The following is a 22,187-nucleotide window of genomic DNA, read 5'->3' on the forward strand; positions in this document are numbered from 1 at the left end:
GCTCTACGGATAGTGTTAGTTAGAATATATATATATATATGTATATGTATAATTATATATATATATATATATATATATATAAAATTCCTCGACATGCCATGCTGACCCACATCTTGCAAAGTAGTATTACTCGGATCTAGTGTTAGCTCGGTAACGGACGGTATCGCTAGTTAAATTCCAAAGGTGTTAATATCGTTCCCATTCACCAGTCACAGCCCAGACCCCCAACAGCAGCAGATAGAGAAGGAGCCCCGGTACGGAGAGAACGTATTCTCTGCGCGGATTTCTATTTCTTTTGTCTTTTGTCTATTTACTTATTTATTTATTTTATGTTTGTTTATGTTATATATAAGTCGGTTTCCTTCTATCCGGCAGGATAGAATTCTCTCCAAACATCCTTTTTTTGCTATCTACGAATATCTTGATCTAGCCCTCGACTCGGAGAGGGAGAAGGATGGATGGCTTGGCGATAGAGAGAAGAACAGCTAGAGAGATATAGATAGATAGATAGATAGATAAAGAGAGAGAGAGAGAGAGAGAGAGAGAGAGAGAGAGAGAGAAAGAGAAATAGGAGAGCACGGACGAGCAAGTTTCGCAGCAGGCGTCGTCGTAAACACGTCGCACGTGTACACTTTTTTTATCTCGTTAACTCGACACGAGTATATTTGCTCGTTTTTTGTTAGTTCTTTTCCACAAGAGGAGTTGATTAATTTAGAATTAACACGTGTGATTATTCGTGATGCATACGGATTAATATATTGTTATATCAAAACTCTCGATCAAAGGCACTTTTGTTTATTGATTTAGCGTTTAGAAAAAAAATATATATATATATATATATAGATATAAACTCGTTATTATTCATGCGCAATCAATATCTCGCTTTGTTTCCATTTGTACGAAAATATATATATATCTTTGGTTAACGTGTTCTTTTCTGACGCGATCTCTCGTGCACAAAAAAAAAAAAAAGAAAAAGTAAAACACCATACAAAAGCATTTCTTTCCATTCGTTTCTAAAGTTTTATTATTATTTTTTTTTTTTTTTTTTTTGCGCAGAACACACGCGTGAATACTGTGTTAGAGCGATTACGTATTGGTTAGAATTTGCTATACTTGGACACAATTCAGCTAGAGTTCTACTTAAGAGTTCTTTAGAGAGACGCAAATGTAATCGCATTCCTGGGACCCGAAAAATTCTGCGTAATTCTCCCTATTTTAGAGAAGAGAGTATTGAAGAGAACTTGATTTATATTAATGCTAAGAAGCAATAATTGAGATTTGAGTTGAATTAAACTTCGTTTTGATACTACTTTTTTTTCTGATAAAAAAATATATCACTTTTGAACGTGTTTCGAAGAATCATTTGATAACATAAAACGATTCACGATTTTACGAAAATCTTTCGATATCTTTCGATGATTTTTTTTTAATATATCGTCAAAATAGCGTTACGAAATTTTTACTCGACGTTGTAAAAAATAAACAAATGAAACCAAAAATCCTCGCATTACTCAAAGCTTGACGCCATATTAAAAACCCTCAAACTTTCCAATCAACTTATTCCCTAAGCTCGAAACTACAAAAGAAGAAAAAGAAGAAAAAAAAAAACCACACAAAAAGCAAAAGTAATAGCATCCAAAAACGAAGTTTTCACCTCAAACTTTCCCAAACACCATGACACGTTATTATATATTCCCTCGATATTTTATATATAAAAAGGGAAAAAAATTGGCAATAGATTTGGGATCGTCTACGAGCGTCTAAAAATTAAGGAAGTTGCTCTATCGGGCGGATAAGCGGAGAACAACACGGTCCCAGGAACGTGGTGAAAGCCACAATTCAGATAATAAGTTCAGGCGAGGTGTCCCTACCTTCGTCGTCGCTGGAGTAGCTGTTGTACCGCGAAACGTTGGCGACAGTCCTCCTCCCGTCCGTGCTCTTGCTGCGCGCGTGCGGCCGATGACCACCGTCCTCCCTTCGCCTCGAGTGGCGGCCCTCGGCGACCGACGCCTCGTGGGCAGCGAGATCGAGTAGCGCCTGCTGCTTGTAATAGGTGGACAGCTCGTTTTGCGCGCGGCCTCTGTTTGCCGAGGCCGATGGCTTCCGGGTAAGCGGCGACTGCAGCATCCGCTGCTTCCATTCCAGCAACCGCTTCATCGACTCCTCGCGCTGTAATCACCCACGCATCTCGTTCGAGTCTTTGCCTTGACTTTTCTCTTTCTCTCTTTCTTAAAACGCTGTTTGAGAGAGAGAGAGAGAGAGAGAGAGAGAGAGAGAGAGAGAGAGAGAGAGAGAGAGAGAGAGAGAGAGAGAGAGAGACGTTTATAATTACCGTAAGATTTTCTTTTCGACGAGGGTTGGTTGGAATGGTTCGTAAGAATCGAGATGTTTGGAGTGGAAATTGAAGAGAGTATTATAGTTTGGCAGTTGGTATTTTTCAAAAGATCGATAATTTTACGAAAATTGTTATATAAATATTATTTTTTGGAAGGATTGATTTTAAAGTTGAAAGAAAAAATATCGGTCGAGTTATTTATAGACATTTTGTTTTTTCTATTTATATGATCTCGAAAATATGTATTGACACGATTTATATGGTAGCGTTGCTCGAATAAAATAATCGCTCGAAGGAAAAAATGGGGAAAAAATTTAAAATTGGTGGCACGTGGTATTCGGACAATTGTATACGTTGTACGATCGAAGAATCGTGAAGGAATTAGAGTTCTCCACGAGTCCCATGATCGAGGAAAAGAAAGAAGGAGGAGTGATTGAAATTCCACGCGAGGCGAAGTAACGTTTCGCGTTCGTGGAAGGGCGCGAGGAACGCGACGATGACGAGGATGAAACGGAGTCGCGGTGAAAGCAGAATCACGGGACGTGACATAGATGGTCGTGCAGGTTGCACCTTTCGCATGAATCATCTCACTAGTGCGGCTACGAATTGTCCTGTCCGTCAACCAGCCGACACGCTGGTTGCACGATTACGCCATGGAAAACCGATTTATTAGTCATCCCCGTTTACGAGGCGTGCTCGCCTTCCAGAAAGTATTCGTAACGCGACATCCGGCCGATTGGAATCTCGATACGGTTTTCCGCTCGATCGATAAATTCTGCTCCATTGATTCTATTTTAATAATATTCGGGAATTTTTTGTTGGCTCGTTCCACTTTCGATTTCGTGGTTATTTTGTGGAAATAAAGTAAACCCACTTTTGAAATTGCAATTTTAAAATATATTTTAAAAATATAAACATAATTTTAGAGAATAACGAACGTAGAAACGTATACGTATATAAAATATACGATTATATAAAAACTTTACCTTCGACTTGATATTTCGTAAAATTCTTAGAACGATAAATAGAAAACCAAGCGCAATAACGTTAACCCATAACCATTAATTCAAGGTCGCCTTAATGGGAGCCAAACAACGCGACTCGACAAACGCGCGAAAAAGCTAGGCCAAAGAAACACTTTACTTCTTAACACATAAATTCTTCTTGATCCCTTAACAAAACTTTTAAAAACGCGTTTAAATTCACAAAATATTTATACAAGTTTCTACAAGTGATAGACATCGATCAAATATAAGACGCGTAAGGATGTCGTCGAGATACAAAAGAGATGTGCGAAAAAATGTGCGAAAACATCGTCACACGATATCGAAAACACGACGAATGTAACCAACCTGTTGTATCTTTCGTTCACCATCCCGCGAGTCCTGCTCGGACGATCGTTCGTAATCGTCGTCGTCGGGGTCCAAGGTGGCCGGGTGCCTGGTCCTCGGTAGGCGCGCGGATGCCGACCTGCAGAACTGTTGCTGCTCGTTCCATCGTCTGGCGGCGGCGTGAGAAGCGTGACACGGTTGGCCCACGTGAGCGCTACCCTGACTCGTCCCCCTGTTTCCCCACCCCATCGAACACTCGTACTCGCGTGGAATTCTTCGCGGCACCGTCCCTTCCTCCGCCATATGACTCAGCATTTCTCGGCTGCTCGCCTCGTAACTCTTCTCCCGCAACGACCGCCTCAGCTTCGCCTCGTTGCTGCTCATTCTGAATCCAATGATAACGAATTCGATATTTGATATGATTTTTTTTTAAGTTTAGTCGTATTTTTTTGCGCTTGAACCATAGATGATAGCTTTGCTTTGAATCGAAAAGTAGATTATACACGTATATTTTTTTTAGATCTGGTTGTGTTTTTATAAAGATCGTTTTAGTTTTGTTTTGTTCACTTTCGAATCGAAATTTGATACGTTTTTTTTTTTTTTTTTTAGCTTTCTTGTTGTTGTCCATTTATACTGCGTATACAGTCGAGCTAATTCTATAACACGATTAATCCGCACGGTTATCCGTGTTGTATTGAAATCGCGAAGCGAAACTAAAACTAATTTAATTCGAACGAACGTGTTGAAAATGTCAACAAAAATAGATTCGCGCTATATGATGGTTATTGTAATTTAATTTTTTGTGTACGCATTGGTACAGTTTAATTCGTGCAATTGATTCTATTTTATTAATGTGATTTAATTTTAATCTAATTATTAAAAAAGCATCATTTTTCATAGATAATATGCATGGAAATTTGTTTCTACAAAATGCGTTCGTACTTGTTCAAGTGGATTGAAACAAAACAATAAAAAGAAAGCATTTGTATGCGACACCATTATTGTAAGAACATTGTAAAACACAGGCAGCGTTTCTTGCAGATGCGCATTATCGATTTTCAGTTAAGTAAATGGAATGTCTAGTTGCATCAGGTGCGGAGAAAACCGCAACTAAAAAAAGTATCGAAAATAACGCGACACTTGGAATTTCAATAACTTGCAAAATTCCATAAAATCTATTCTAAGACTTTCTAAAAATTTTCAATTTTCAATTTAAAATTTAAAGAAGAACATTTTTTTTTCTTTTTTATATTCCAACGAAAAAAATATCGAAAAAGATACTATAGTATTATTCACAGGTATATTCTTCATACGTTGGAGAAGAAAGTATAGAAGATTGATGGACAGTGACTCACTCGGTATGCCGTTGAAGCGATTGGTGAGGTATCACGTGTTGCTGATGAACGTGTTGTTGTCCCCGCCTCAGGCCAGAGCAGGAAACTTCCGGTAGCGTAGCTATCCTACTTTCGTCGCTTCTGTCGCGGATCCCAGTCGCTTTCGAGGGCATTGTCGTCCGGGAAAGCGATTGGTTCCTTTGTTGCTGGTGATGCTGGGGCGTCTGGTGGAGATAAACCGCGGATTGCCGCATCTGTGCCGCGTATCTGCGCCCAACACACGTGTCATTCAAATGACGAAAGAAATAAAAAAAGTCGCGAGAAGAATATTTCTTATAATATTATTTTTTTATATATTATTTTTTATATACTATTTTTTATATATTATTTTTTATAGATTATTATTATTAGAATATTTTTTACATATTATTCACAAACTTGGCAGGAATCGATCGGGAATTAAAATTAAATTAAAATGGTCGAAATGGTGTGGATTTTTTTTTCTTTTTTTTTTCTTCTAATTGAAAAAAAAATGGCGCAGTTAAAAATTATCCAGAGATTTATTACCTTTCCTCGGAATAAAAGTATCCATCGTTCGCTGCGTCCGACGGAGTGACTATGTCTAAACTCGATTTAGGCCTCTGTGGACGCCTCTGTTGATTCACCGATTCCTCGCATTGCGGCGGCATCTGCTGTTGAGGCTTCCTGATCGCCTCGTACTCCAAGAAGTCCGCGCTGTGCGGCCGTGGCGGTGGCTGCGCCCTCGGCTGCCTCATTATCGGCACTGAATCAAAACCATTCTCTCCTTTTCTCTACTTTCGTCACATCGCTCCTTAAATTTTCCTCCCCCATTATATTATATATTATATATATATATATATATGTTCTTAAACGCAAAAAAAAAATATTCTTAGAATATGACCGTTCATATACCACAATATTAAAAATATTTATTGATTTCCAAGACAATAATTGTCATAAATAAATTGTTCATCGAAATATATAAAAAAGTATTCTTCAGGCTCTCTCTACATTTACATCAACATCCGCAATTAAACGATTAAAATCAATACTGAATATATCTTTCTCACCATTCTCAAAAAAAAAATCTCTATACTCTTCAACCCAAACCGGCCCAAAATTCGCTCTAACCATCCCTCCCTCGTATTCACACAGAGGACAATCTACTCTAATTAACAACACCTAAAACTCTACTCACTGTTCGCGACGCCGGGATGTATCGGGTGCTGGTACTGATGATGTTGTTGCGCGTAAAGGGGGATCGGGATGGGGGCGGGTGAGGCCCCCTTCGTGTATCCGACGGGGCCTGCCGGCCTCTGGTACAACTGTGGCGCCCCGTAAACCTCCTCGTAATCGCCGTTCCCTCTCCCCGACCTCGGTTTAGCCGCGCTGCGCCCGTACGTGTCAGGTGTGCGCCTCTCGGTCTGCGCCTGCGCCTGGCCCCCCCCGTAACCGTAATTCAAACCGGACTTGTCAGTCCTGAGACTCTGCTGCGACGGTTGCCCCGCAACGGATCTACTTCCCCCTCCATAGATCACGCTTCCCCTTTCGTAGTCGGACATTGGACTCTTGCTGCCCGTGGCCATCGTGGCGACGTCCGGCGAAACGGGCGATTTTCTGTAATCGGGATCGGGGGAGGGGGTGGAGTACTCGGTCGAGCCGTCGGTTATCCGCCTCGGTTTAGGGGGCGCGTTCGCGTAAATCGGTTGGCCGAACTTCCTCGGCATAGGTTGGACAGTTTGCACGTTGGTCAGATGGGTTTGTTGAGGTTGTTGGGCTTGTTGCTTGTTGTGTTGAAGGATCTGGGTTGGATGGGGCAGGTGAGTTTGGTGGAGCAATGCTTGGTGGTGGTGGGAGTGGGGATGAGGGTGGGGGGTTTGTTGGCTGGCCATCACGACGGATGATATCAATTGGTTGTATTGTTGTTGTTGTTGTTGTTGTTGTTGTTGTTGTTGAGAGGTGCTCGGTTGGCCGTAAGGGGATTGCTGTTGTTGGATCCAGCCGTTCACCATCGGTTGGACGTCGTTGGACGAGTTGTTGTTGTTGTTGTTCCCGGCGAGGATGATGTTGTTGTTGTTGTTGGTGGTGGTGATGGTGGCGTTGTTGTTGTTGCTGTTGCCGCTGCTATTTCCATTGTTGCTGTTCCCATTGCTGCCGCTCAGGTTAGGAAAGGAGGCGGTGTTCACGCTGTTCGGGCTGGAGTTGTTGTTGGACGCGTGGCTGGGATCGTCGCGCGACTGGAAACCGTGGAAACCGGAATCGCTGTCGTCCGCGCTCTGGTTCAGGATCGAGGATATGGAGGAGACGCTTGGCCTCGCGCTTCGCTCGCCGTCCTGCTGCCCTCCTATCTCGATCACCACCGCCGCCTCACCGCCTCCGCTGAAACATTCGACATTTCGTTCGCCTCGTTATTTGGTTATTTTTTGTTATTCGAGGGTTTATTAAAGGATTATTGAGAAAGATCTTTGGAAGACTTGGAACGATTTCGATTACGTGACGATATTATGTTATAAATTTATATAAATTTTAATAAATTATATTTATTATTTATTTTATTATATTTATTATATTTATTATTTATTTTATTATATTTATTATTTATTTTTATTTTATTTATTTATTATTATTATTTATTTTTATTTATTATTATTATTATTTATTTTATTATATTTATTATATTTATTTATTGTAAAATAATATAAATTTATTTAAATTTATATAAATTATGTAAATTTCGAAAATTTTCGTTTTAAAATTTGGGAAAAAGTTTTTCGAGTTTGAGTTGTCGAACTTTCTTTGGAATATTGGAGGGTGGACAACGAGGAGGAGGAGGAGAAAGAGAATGTGATTAGAGACGTTGTGGCAAAATTTGGAAAGGGTTTGAAAGTTTTTTTAAAATTTAACGAAACGACGAATTTAATTAGATACTCTTTGGTTCCGGAGAAAAAGTGATTTGACGCGAGATAAGGGAGCGAAGATCCGACAAAGGATAATTTTATTCCCGTAGGACCGTTTTAACTCGGGGATAACGTGTCAGAATTTCGACTCTGTTAAATATTTATTGGGATGTATAAATATATATTTTGCGGTGTTTCGGTAAATCGGTAAAGAAGGATTTATATATATAGAAAATTGAACGTTCAGGATAGTTTCGACGTTATTTTAAAACCCTGTCAGTCTAAAAACGTTTGCATTTGATATTAATTCAGACTCAAAAAGGAATAAACGAGGTTGCCAATTATATTTGCAGGAAAGACAGAGAGAGAGAGAGAGAGAGAGAGAGAGAGAGAGAGAGAGAGAGAGAGAGAGAGAGAGAGAGGTCTCGCCGAAGTTGGTGAAAATTTCATCGCTTCATTTGATTTGTTAAGATATAATTAAAAATATTGTTAAGATATATTAAGACATAACGCGAAAGATCACGTCTCCTGAACTTTCTTTCTCTTTATAATTATAATTTAAAATTTGACGTTTGGAAGAATTTGATTATTTCATTTGCGCGACGGGGATATTTTGTTTTTAACTGAAATTTAATAATCCATCCTTTTCGCATAAAAAAAGTCTCGCTCGTGTGATTTTCAGCTTTATACGACGAACTGTTTTTTTTTTTTCCCCTCCCTATTTCCCCGCTTTCGTGCAACATGCGTATATTTCACTTTTATATTAATCCTTTAATCCAATTTAAAACCCAATGAAATGAAATGTTAGACCTAGCAGAGATATTAAAAACACGTTTACAATTTCAATTTCGCTAAAATTTTCATTTCTCATCTTCGTGTTCGTTTTTTTTTGCGCGCGCGACATTAGATAAATTTTTCACTGTTACGATATTAACAGTGTCATGATATTGTAATATTTTAATATGGGGGGAAACAAAGGTGTAAAATCGTTCATAAATCTCTGAAAAATTAGTTCGCACAATAAATCGAAAAGTTTCATTGTCCAGAACGCTTTATTATTAATGATAATATATTTCTGGCTTAAATAAATTAAATTAAAAATATCGTAATTAATTAAATCGAAAGCAAATTTCTTACTCATTTCCTTTAATAATATCCAATATATTATTATAAAAAAACTACACAAGCGTAAATATCAATAATTGAACGCGTGCGAATGCAATTAGGAAAATACGTAATAAAATAAGTAATTAACTAAAAAGACACACAGTGCAAACAAAGATCGATGAATCCTAAAGCTTTGAGAGTTGCACAGTCGTTAACTTCGAATACGGAGAGGAGAGGAAATTCTAATAGCAAACACGAGACAGTTTCGCAGTTTTTTCGAACCGAGCAACTACAAACTCTCGCCTGTGTTTATTCGTGGCCAACTTCGAGAGAGCAAACGAACGAAGCCGATCAAAACCCGCGATCCTCGGCGCACACTTTCGTGAAAGCGGATAGGAGAAGCGAGGGAAGAAGACGGGCATCGAACCGAATTCCTCGGTTTGTTCGCCCGTGTTTCTCTGTTTACTTTCGCCTAATTGCATGGCAAATCGGCCGATTACCACTTGCGTTCCCGTATTCGAATTTTTGCAATGCAAAAAGCATTTGTTTCGAAAGCCTTTGCCGTTTGTTTGTCGGCGATAAATAATGGCGAGAAACGTTTCTTGTTATATTCGTTTTGAAACAAGTGAGATGATATTTTCATTCCTCGTGAGAATACTATTGTCCGTTGTTGAAAAAGAAGTCTCGCGAAAGGAATGCTTACAGTCTGATTGGTTAACTTGGATAGCTACAATTTGTAATGATAGTTTAATTTATAAATGTAATTTTATATTCGAGTAGTTAAGATAATAATTATATACGAATAGATATATTAATAGTGCATCGAAATAATTATATAGTTTCGAAAATATTTCTTGAGTTCTTCTATTTATGTAGCGTGTGGTATCAGGATCGTCAACAAAGCGTGTGAAGTGGGGATAAATGGTCCTAGCGAAGGACCCCTCTTGCCCCTGTGCCGTCCCGCGAGACTTTTTTTCCGCCAGAGAACAGTACACTTATCTTCGGTTTCGCTTTCGTTGAATTATTATATGATGGAGTATGTTTATACATTTGTGCAAAGTTGAAATACACGAAACAATTTCCATAGAATGCATAAAAAGAGAAAAAATAAAGCATTAAGCATTGCGATAATTAAAGAAATTAAATCCTCGTTCAAGTTCTACAATTTCGTATAAATAGTCCATTTATTACGAATAGATTCGTGTATTCTTACGTTTCTTAGTATATTTTATAATAAAATATACTATATACTTATAATAAAAGATAGTACGATTTTGTATAGAATAATTTTATATTAATTCAATTCGAAACGAGAAAATTATATGAAATTTTTTATAGCTATAACAATGATAATTTAGAAGAAAACGCTTTTTTGTTTTTATTTGTCACATACTGATCCAAAACGATCTGTATATAAAGCTCGATGTATCAGCGTAGACATTTTATTCAGAATATTTTAACATATAATATAAAATTATTTTTATTTCTCGTAATACGCCTAGGCTAATTACGATTTGTAACGAGTTTAATTTATAAATATAATTTCGTATTCGAATAGTTAAGCTAATAATTATACATATACGAATATTATCGAAATAATTAATAGTTTCGAAAATATTTCAACTTCTGAATCCTAATAAAATGATTATCGATTTTGAATCGGTTGAAACTATAGCTCTTTTACTATTATTATTATACAATAGTATCAACAGATTTGTCAACAAAGCATGTAATAGGCGGTTTCCTGAGTCTCCCGCGAAATTTCTTTCCAGTCAGTGAACAATACAGACGATTCATATTGAAAATATTGATCTCGGTTGGTAGGTAGAGCATTGAAAAAGTAGAAACTACTTGAAAATAAGATTACTTCAAATAATTATTCATTAAAATGCTCGAATAACATTTATTCGTAACTACTTATAGTTGATCCAATCTTTTCTATAGTAAACCTCTACACTGTTGCCACTACAATTATTCAGAAATTATTCTTTTGAACTTATCGAAGTTCTTTTGAACTTTCTTTCGAAATTATATCGAAGTAATTTTATTTTCAATTTCGACTATCAAAATTTCACCGTCTATATTGCTATATTGGCGTAAAGTGCGTGAATTGGATACTTAGGGCACGAAATGTGAGTCGTACTTACGGGCTTGGATCCTGAAGGAGAGTGGCCAAAGTCAATGCGTTCACCCATTGATTCATGCTCTCACGGCTGTCGGCCGCGAAGTGATAGGTCCTCATGTTCGCGTGTTCAGCTTTGAACGCGAACTTCCTGTTAACTTTGTCCTCTGGTTTGCACACGGTAACTCTGTACGACGGCAACAATATCGAACCCAATAATTTCTCCTCTTCAGGACCTGAAATTAATTTTTTTTTTTTCTTCTTTTGAATCTAATTTTTGACCGATTGAACACGAAACAAAAATAATTTCTCGACGTTCGAAACTCGAGAAAAAAAGGGAAACTCGAGGAAAATAAAGGGAGTGAAACGGAATTCTCGATATAATTTTCCAACTATTCCGAATTTCATCAGAATTTCGAGAACTTTTCTCGTTTCGTCTTCGTTACCATCAGTCGTGGGATGTCGTTACTGTTTCTATTATATGCATGTGCTAACGAGAACGGCATACAAATGTGATATATTCGAGACAAAACAAGCAAATCTTGGAATAATACGTTTCCATTCTTAAGAGAAGCCATTTAAATATATATATATATACACATATGATTACAAAAATATGATTCAAAATGTCTTTAAAAAAGTTTTGTACAATTCAACGTGCATTAAAGTACAATTTTCTTTGTCGTAACGATAGACAGAAAAATTGAAAGAAAGAAAAGACCAGCAATTTTATTGTTTAAGCAATTTGTTCACCCGCTCAAAAATGTACAAAACTTTTTCAAATTTCTGACCAAATACTTCAAGATTAAACAATCTCTTGAGAACTTTGCGCCGTCCGTCTCGATTCACTAAGACTTTGGACGAAGGAAAAAATAGTGTTATTATTGTTACGAGAAAAAATAATGGAATATTGTATTATTTTATTACAATGTTTAACAGAAAATTTAATTTCCTCCACGGATCGATCCTCCATCTTTTTAATAAAAAGTCTGGAAATGTTTATCTAGAAAGAATGTTTATATAAAATTTCCAACTATCGAACTTAATATAATATATAATATTTTATATAATATATAAATTAATATATAAATATTTTATATAATATATAATATATAAAATATTATAAAATATTATAAAATATTATAAAAATTAGAAATCGATTTTCCGCCTTGAAAAAAAATTTATTTTCAAATTTAGAGAAATTAGAAATTTCTCAACAGAATCCATTTCCAAATTTATCTCGTCTTAACAAAAAAGATTGTAGACCAAGAAAATTATCCTATTATGCAAAATTTGAGATAAAATTCCAAAATTCTTTGATCAAAAACGAAACGATCAAAAAAGGTGTTGTTCAAAAGAACGACTTGGAGTAACGAAGAAGACGATAAAAAAGAAAAATTTTGGATCGCGTGCTCGATAAATGGTTGGAGAGACGCGGAGAGACACGCGGAAATCATTTTACGGGATGACAAATGGAAAGATTCGATTTGAATGCGTCCGAAAATCCTAACGCCATTGACACGCGTTAACCCGGTTGCAACTCTCCTCCCCTTCAACTCCGTGGACATAAATCACGCGCTCAACAGAGGAAGAGGAAGAGGATAAAAAGGATCTTATAAATTTGGGAATGCCAGGAATGGACGTCGACCGAGGAACAATGACACGGATTCAGAAAGAGAAATTGGTTGGAATTTTAAAATTTCTATTGCCAGCGTGTTATCTCTTCGATAAGAGTCTTTTTTCTTTCATAATTTCTTTCTTTATAATAACAATAATCGCGAGATGACATGTGTTAATCGATATATATCTTTCGTTTCACTCGTTTTCACAAAAAAAAAATTAACGGAAAATTGTCCAAAATATTGTAAGAAATACTGTTTGACTATAATGTAATTATAATTTTTTATTATTATTGAATATATCATAAATTACGTGAGATTATGTATAATTATTCGATAACCATAAGCATAGAAATAAGCTCGTGTCTCTTCGAGGGAACAATCTTCATTGCGTAACCGAATTAATCTTGCGCGATTAATATTACGTAGGCGTAAAGTTGATGCAACGTATGATAAATAACAGGTGTTGGACGCGCGAATCGATTTCTTTTCACTTATTCACGAGCGAATAAAAATCCACAATCGATTAAACGACAAATTATTCACGAGGAAGAAAATCTCGTTACAACGATCGAAAACATCGTTGTCATCAACCAAGGTGACAATGGTCGATGCGCATAAGCGTGCTCGCTTAATAATGGAAACAAGCCTTTAACGCCTTTCATCACCGGCCATTGATATTTAACGCGCGAATATTAAAATCCTTGTTAAGCCGAGAGAGTTCACGCTTAGGCGGAGGGAAAACGCAACCGGTTAACTAATTTATACAGGAAAATAATGAGCCAGACGCACATTGTTTCCATTGTGCGTGCGTCGCGGAATATCGCGTTAATTAACAACGCGGAGTCACGCGAATGAAGGTTGGTTCCATTCCATTCCATTCCATTCCATTTCATTCCGTTCCGTTTCGTTCCGTTCCACGAAAGAAAAACTTCACGCTGATGAAAATTACGAAAATTACGTTTATGAATTGGCGGAATGAAATTCTTTGGAAAAAAAAAATATCACAGCTTTCGAAAAAAGATGCGAATATTTTGAATCGAAGTTTAATACGAAATTAAATAAAATAATAAATACATCGATATTTTTATCGCGAAAAAGGAACTCGGTGGATAAAAAAGAAATAATAATTTCGATAATTTCGATTCATAATTTCTATTCCACTCGAGGAGAGTGGAAAAAACGCGAGTGAAAAGGAATGAAAAGAGGTGGGAAGTAAGTACCACGAAATTGGAGAACTCGTAGTAATTAGTGTTCCCGTGGAAGCGAGTTAAACCTGAAAAGTAGGAGAGAAGTAGTTCGACGAACGTAAAATTGGTGGAGTATGATGGCGAGAAACCGGGAGGGAGGAGAGGGGGGAGGGAACGGCCGGCTGGGAGAGAGTTGAAGCCGAGCCAAAAGTCTACGCGTGGCCAACGGAGAAAGAAAAATTATCGACTTCTCTCTTATCGAAACACGAATTTTTCCTGAGCGGAGATGGCAAAAGCTATATGGAAGATAAATTAAACGACGATGAGAAAATAACAAGAGGAAAAAATTAAATCCGAAGATCATCAAACTGGAAGAGACTGGGCCGATCAATAGTCGACTAGTACTACTTTATCGTATCGATAATCTCGCAAGCTGGGAGAACAATTCAACAATTTTCATTAAGAGTAATATTTTGCTTAAAACTTGTACGTATTTTCTCCGCTCCGCGAGAAAAGAAATTTTCCTCATTCAATTTTAAAATTACAGCTGAATAGAACGTGAAAGAAAATAAAAATGGAAAGAAAAATATAAACAAAAAAGAAAAAAATAAACAAAAGAGAGAAAGAAATAGGTATTCTCGTGAATGAAACCACTAGAATTACGAGTCGCGTGTCGAGAACCGGTGCCTTGTGTCATTTGAGAGAGAGAGAGAGAGAGAAAAAAAACAAGAAAGCAAAAAGATTCATATAAAGGAAGATAGATAAATAGAGAAAGAGAGAGAGAGAGAGAGAGAGAGAGAGATGGAAAAATCTTTTGAAGAGAGAGATACAAGGCGACACGTAATTTCAGTGAGAGGAAAACGAGGGGGGAGGTCTAACCTTTGTAATAAAAGAGGCAGTACTCGGAGAGGACGAACCACCGTTTCTTCCAGAGCATCAGCCCCTCGGATCCCTGTTTGTGTAGCCATCCCTGAAGAGCCACGGGGGCGGAGAGTGGCCTCTTGGCGGCGGGCGATCGTAAACCCTGGGAGCCGCTTCGTCTCCGTACCCCCGACACGGACGCTGCCACCACCCCCGAGCCATCGTTCTTGCTACGTACCTGGACAGGTACAGGGACCGGTGCCGCCTGGACAACCTGCAATCATTTCATCTTTATTTCTATGGCTCCCCCTTGTGTCAACATTGGTCAAAGAGTAGTTTCAGTATTTTATGGATTTTTTTTTTTTCCCCTTTTCCCATCGAGAGAGAATCCTTTTGTTTATATGTGTCGTGTGGATAAGTTTGGTGTGCGATCGTACCGTCTGGACAATTATTTTATCTTTATTTCTATGGCTCCCCCCTTCTTCTGTCTTTGTATCAACACTGGTCAAAGAGTAGTTTCCAGTATTTTATGGATTTTTTTTTTCCTTTTCTCGTCGAGAGAATGCTTTCGTTTATATGTGTCGTGTGGATAAGTTTGGTGTGCGATCGTACCGTCTGGACAATTATTTCATCTTTATTTCTACGGTTTTCCCTTGTGTCAACGCTGGATCGAAGAATATAGTATTTTCAGTATTTTATGAATTTCTCTTTTCTCGTCGAGAGAATGCTTTTTCTTATGTGTGCATGAGTTTGGTGTGTGATTGAACAATATCATTTCGTCTTTATTTCTACGCTTCCTTTTGTGTCAATATTGATCAAAGAATAGTTTCAATGTTTTATGGGTTTTTCTTTTCTCGTTAAAAGAATATTTTTATTTATATATGGATATAGATAAGTTTGATGTGCGATTATATCGACAGAGCTTAAAGGGAAGTTTTATTTTATGGCTTTTTCTTTCTTTAATAAAAAAAAGATTTACTATTTATGTGATATACGAGTATAAATTTCGTGTGTGTAATAAATATAAATAAAATGTATTTGATTGTAGCAATAATACTTAAGGGAAAGCTTTAGTGTTTTATGACATTTTCTTTACCGAAATAGTAGCATGCTTCTTTTTTTAATGATCTATTTTATTCCGCTGCAAACTTTTGTATTGGTTGCAGAAGTATCCTGTTTCTCAAGTATATATATGATTTTTTATATCGAATATTCAATATATATATATATATATATATCTTTATCACTAAACTCTATTTGCGATCTTTTCGTTTAATTTCAAAAAATCTGAAACATACCAAAGCACAATTTTTGCACAAATTAAAGGTGAAATTTTGCAAAAGCTTTTGGAAAAAAATTTAAATTTCAACGAGATTAAATCCTTCCAGACTAGAAATCTTGCGTATAATGCACGGTAATAAAGCATTCATACAACTAGCTGACGCGATAATTTAACCTGTATCCCGTTGTAGCAAGGCCATCAACCACGGATAATAGAAATATTTATCTCGCTGATACCGCGCGATAAATTCTGTTCTAATTTGCATAATTATACCAGCCCCCCAGGAAATTTGGGTAATCGGAGGCGATTATTATTTCGATTGAACGTTTCCTTCCCCCCTCCCCCTCTCTAGAAAACATTCAAAACGAAACTAGCGATCACTCCATGAATAGACGTACGTGTTTATAAATTCGAACACCGCAATATTACTCATCAGGCGCATCGTCGCGAAACTTCCAATTCTCTCTCTCTCTCTCTCTCTCTCTCTCTCTCTCCCCCCCTCCAAAAAAAGAGAACTCTTTTTTTTAGAAGTAAGGGGAAAATTCTTTATATTATTTTTTTTTCGTGAAAAAAGACACGTCGAAAATAAATGGATTGCAATAACGAAATAAGAAATCGAGGAACGTAAAATATATTTCGCCGTCACACGGATCGATGAAATTTGTTAAAAAGCATCGATGGTGGAAGAAAGTTGGAGAGAACTGGTCAATTTTTGGAGAGAGTTAACTTCGTTTACGCCGGTCAGACGGGTTAGATAATCCCGGAGTGCAGTGCCGTGTTGCCCTTCCTAAACGACACGTTTCTCGATACCCGATCGAGAACCGCTTTTCCGCTCCCTATCCGTTCGAGAGACACCGCGAGAATTTCAACCATCCGATGGAAAATTTATCGACCGAGGCAAAATTTCGCGCGCGATCGATCGATCGGTCAAAAAGAAAAAAAAAAAAAAAAAAAAAAAATCGAAAACTCGCGACACTACGTTTTTAAACGTAAATTAATCGATCGATCGATCGATTCCCTTTCTTCTTTTGCGATTTTTCGTGGATAATGTCATTCGAATTAAGTATCTTCGTAATATATCGATGCCAATTTATTTGCTCTGCTTTCCACGGAAGCAAAGGTGAGCCACGCGTCAGAAAAAGAGGAATAAACGAGACTTCTCGCGAAGAGGCATAAATTTTTTTTGAAGATAGAAAAAAATTCGATCGACTACATAAATATCTTCGAAATATTTGTAAGATTAATTAATGTATTATTATTGCCTAAACTTTTCTTTTTTTAAAGATTCTTCTTTAAATACAATCACACAATAATTTTACAATCATACAATAATTTTAATAATTAAATATAATCATACAATTTTATATATATTCCACTCATAGAATCTAACTTTTCTCGAATGAAATAGATTCATTTCAGCGAGGAGAAGGGAAGGAGGATGATTTCTTGATTTTTGCAAAAAAAAAAAAAAAAGAAAAGACGGTTAACGAGTTTTATTTTTCAAGACGAACAGCCCTATAATCGCGTCTCATTCGTGTTTTACGGGTCGTGGACAGGATTTTCTCGAGATACACTTGGTCTCGTTGCGAAACGCTCTTCTCTCTTTTTTTTTCTCGACCGGGGAAATTTGGAGAGACCTGGACTGGATCGAGACGTGATTCGAGAAATTCGCGGAAATCTCAACTCCTTCATCGTTTTTCGCTCAATTAAAGGGTAGCGGCTCGCGCCTAAAGAGCTCGACAAATTCTGCTGATCCAAATTTACTTGGGAACCGATTCAATTGCTGATCGAGTAATTATCGATCGATACGCTAATTTCATTAAAAAGTAAACAAGACCCTTCGGCGATTCTATGATAATAATAACGTTAAGAAAAGAAAATGAGAAAAATTTTTCTTCGAATTATGATTGACCTCGATCGATAGTGCCTCCCTCTGCTATTTTAATAAAATAAAACAAATATTGGAAATTAAATCTCGAGTAATATCGATCTCTTCCTTCTCTAATTCGTTTCACTTGGTCAAATAAGCATCCGATGCCAAAATGGCTAATGCAATACTTTTGCATTAAATGATGATTTTGAAGAGTGAATAAGTTAATACAATCGTGATATCATCATCTTTATTGTTTCGATGAGTTCTTTTTCTTCCGTCAAAAAATATGGCAATGAAAATTGCTTTTGATCTCAACGTACAATGATCGGCGAGATAACGAGAACAATTATCGTCGTGCGAAAGTCGAATATTCTATCGTCAGATTCGAACAGCTTACAGGAGGAATTTATTGATACTCATCACTACGATTCGCGTCAAACGGAATTTCAGAATCGAATCGTTTCACGATTGATCTATGAATTCTGTTTCTTCCTTCGATTTTTATTAGTAAATATTTTTATAATAAATTAATAAATTAAATTCCTTACTTAAATTATTGCAATTATTCTAGAAAGATCGACAAGCCCTCTTTTTTTTCATTTATAATTTTTGTTAAGCAAAAATATTCCCTTTCTTCCCTTTTAAATATACTTCTCCAAGAGAATATACTTCTTTCAAGAGAGAGCGTAATAGCTCCAAACTTTTGCTCGGCCGACGGCGCTTCTCATCTCGGATTAGAAAATTCAGGGGTTCGCCAAGTAAGAACAAACGGTGATGTATTTTCGGGGTGAAAACAAGGGCGATTCTTCTTTTCCAGAGGAAAACACGCGCGTTGCGACTCGAGGCGATCCGCGGGCCGGAAAATCCGGTTGGAAAACTTTCCTCCAAGACGCGTGACACTCCAAGTCCGTGTCAAAAGATGGAAAAAAAAGAAAGAAGTGAATCAAAGATGAAAAAAAAAAAAAAAAATCAAAAAAAATTCTTACCGGCGGAGAAATATATTAGAATTGTTGGTAAATTGCTGTCCAATATAAAGATATTTTGGAACGAAGGAGATGAATTATTTTGTTTAGAATAAATATCCTAGGTCTAATGTAGAATTTCGATCGTTTCCACGACTGTGTTTCTGTCAGGCTTCAACGAATCGAGGAATGGGAATTGGGTTTAGAACATCGTCGAGCAGAGAATAGGAGAGAAGTTAAGTTTTGCAAAGGTGAGTTTTTTTCCTCCGCAACTGTCGTCCGTGAAGCAGAAATGGAGAGTTCGGAAGGAGGGGGGAGTAGCTCGGAGTCATGAAATTACCACAATGTTTTTCGTCTGGTTTTTAAGATAACGACTTGCCGAGGAGCAAACCGAACAGCAAACTGTCACCAGCTATTTTACCAGAAGATAATTGGGGAGAAAGTTCTTTTTTTTTCCTCCATTTGTACCTGTATTAAGTGACAGGTGTGCAAAAGAAATCGTTTTAAGATTTGAAAGAAAATGGAGAATGAAATTTTATAAATTTCAGATAAATTGAATACGTTTGTTTAAGTAAAATTAATTTAATTCTACATTCTTTTTTTATAGATTCCCTTACGTGAATTTCATTGTTCCATCCTCGAAACTGATACTTGGCCAATTCTTATTTTTCTAAAGAAGAAATTCCATCCACCAATTTCATTTTCACACGATAATCAATTTCCAAATTCGAATATACGCGTGTTGCGTTAGGTGAAATCTAAATATCCGAAACATTGCGTTTCAATTTTATTTCGATCCACGTATTTCTTATTTAAAAATTAATCTCGGTGGCGGATCGATAAGGAGGAGCGCTGATAATGGGTCTGATTAAATCGAGGAGAGGAAAGGGTGACCGGGAGCCAGTTTATCAAAGGGCGCCCCGAGTCGAGTAATTAAAGGAGCAAACGATGTAACTGGAAACATTTAAAGTTCCCGGTTGAATTCAGCAAGATCCTCGCATTAGTTTCGGCCGGTTATCGCGTCGTCGATTTAATCGTGTTAACTTCAAACGACATCGTTAACCCCTCCACCAATGGCAGCGCGCGCAACCCAAGTGTCACGAAAAACGCTTTGCAATTCGCCATAAACCCTTATGACGCGTATCGATATTCCTTCAAGACGAGATCTTCAACCGGTTCTTTCAATTTTTAACCTTTCTTCGAAATTGATCCAACTATCGTTTGTACTTTTTTTTAACTCGTTAATGCACGTTTTCATTGGTGGAAAGGAAACGCGAGTCTCTGATTGGTTAATGCAGAGGAGGAAACGCCTGTTTTCTATTTGTTTCTATTTATCACATATTATTAATAAAATTAATAAAACAACGATCTAAACTTCGATGTATTATAGACATGGAATCCAGAATATTCTATAATATAAAATTATTTTTATTTCTTGTAATGTGTAGATTAGTATTACGATTTTTAATGATAGTTTTAATTTAATATAAATGTAATTTTGTATATGAGTTAAGATAATAATTATATACGAATAGATATATTAATAGTGTATCGAAATAATTATATAGTTTCGAAAATATTTCTTGAGTTCTTCTACTTATGTAACGTGTGGTGTCAGGATCGTCAACAAAGCGTGTGAAGTGGGGATAAATGGTCCTAGCGAAGGACCCCTCTTGCCCCTGTGCCGTCCCGCGAGACTTTTTTTCCGCCAGTGAACAGTACATTCTTCGGTTTCGCTTTCAAATTATTATATGATGGAGCGTGGATGTTTATACATTTGTGCAAGGTTGAAATACACAAAATAATTTCCATAGAATGCATAAAAAGAGAAAAAATAAAGCATTAAGCATTGCGATAATTAAAGAAATTAAATCCTCGTTCAAGTTCTACAATTTTATATAAATAGTCCATTTATTTCGAATAGATTCGTGTATTCTTACGTTTCTTAGTATATTTTATAATAAAAGATAGTACGATTTTGTATAGAATAATTTTATATTAATTCAATTCGAAACGAGAAAATTATATGAAATTTTTTATAGCTATAACTTCAACAATGATAATTTAGAAGGAAACACATTTTTGTTTTTATTTGTCACATACAAATCCAAAACGATTTGTATGTAAACCTCGATGTATCAGCGTAGACATTTTATTCAGAGTATTTTAACGTATAATATAAAATTATTTTTATTTCTCGCCTAAGTTAATTACGATTTGTAACGATAGTTTAATTTATAAATGTAATTTCGTATTCGAATAGTTAAGCTAATAATTATACATATACGAATAATATCGAAATAATTATATAGTTTCGAAAATATTTCTTGAGTTCTTCTACTTATGTAGCCTGTAGTGTCAGGATCGTCAACAAAGTGTGTGAAGTGGGGATAAATGGTCCTAGCAAAGGACCCCTCTTGCCCCTGTGCCGTCTCGCGAGACTTTTTTTTCGCCAGAGAACAGTACACTTATCTTCAGTTTCGCTTTCGTTGAATTATTATATGATGGAGTGTTTATACATTTGTGCAAGGTTGAAATACACAAAACAATTTCTATAGAATATATATATAAAAAGAGAGAAAATAAAGCATTAGCATTGCGATAATTAAAGAAATTCACTCGTTCAAGTTCATACAATTTTATAATGTATAAATATTCCATTTATTACGAATAGATTCGTGTATTCTTATATTTCTTAGTATATTGAAGCATCATAAGTTCTAACAAAGATAATCCAGCAGTAATTCGTATTTATTTCAATATCGTTTTTGAGGCGAATCGAAGATAATTTTTGATATTATTAAATTGTTTTAACATTTTACTTAGTTTAAAGTTCAATTGAATTGATTGTATCTTTGAATATCTAGAATTTTTAATTAATTTTTAATTTATTTTTAAATTAATTGCGATTATCTTTGTATTTTTTTTAATGATAGAAATAATTTGATCATTTTTAGTATTTAAATGCTTTAATTCGTGCTTGCACTTGGTTTGGTATGGCTTATTTATGTTTTTGATTTAAAATCTTTCAAAATTTTTGGTCGTTAATTTTCCAATTTATTCTAGCATTCGATTAATATATCATCTTTTTTATCATTAAAACAATATACATATGAAATATGTATTAAACTGCAGAAAGGTGTAGAGTATTGAATGCGAAATGTACGCTATGTATTTCACTATACACCGTGATCTTTCCTCATAGTTTCGTAATCCATTACGCGAACTATTCTATGCATATATCCTTTCA

General features: G+C 36.2%; 1 protein-coding gene across 9 annotated transcripts in view; it reads right to left on the reverse strand.

Annotated features, from left to right (window-relative positions):
• Nucleotides 1-22,187, reverse strand: part of LOC122718717 — a 226,721-nt gene that overhangs the window by 57,400 nt on the left and 147,134 nt on the right. For all 9 annotated transcript variants that reach the window (XR_006347448.1, XR_006347449.1, XM_043944001.1 and 6 more), the window contains 7 exons: nt 14,839-15,094; nt 11,176-11,386; nt 6,223-7,403; nt 5,571-5,787; nt 5,025-5,270; nt 3,691-4,054; nt 1,875-2,172 (listed from right to left, as the gene is read on the reverse strand). Coding sequence is in view for 7 of the 9 variants with exons in the window: in XM_043944001.1 (XP_043799936.1) it covers nt 1,875-2,172; nt 3,691-4,054; nt 5,025-5,270; nt 5,571-5,787; nt 6,223-7,403; nt 11,176-11,386; nt 14,839-15,094 (2,773 nt within the window). In the remaining 2 variants the exon portion in view is untranslated. The remainder of the gene's footprint in view (nt 1-1,874; nt 2,173-3,690; nt 4,055-5,024; nt 5,271-5,570; nt 5,788-6,222; nt 7,404-11,175; nt 11,387-14,838; nt 15,095-22,187) is intronic.

The sequence above is a fragment of the Apis laboriosa genome, unplaced genomic scaffold (genome assembly GCF_014066325.1).
Source record: "Apis laboriosa isolate Shangri-la unplaced genomic scaffold, ASM1406632v1 scaffold68_cov148, whole genome shotgun sequence".
Classification (NCBI taxonomy): domain Eukaryota; kingdom Metazoa; phylum Arthropoda; class Insecta; order Hymenoptera; family Apidae; genus Apis; species Apis laboriosa.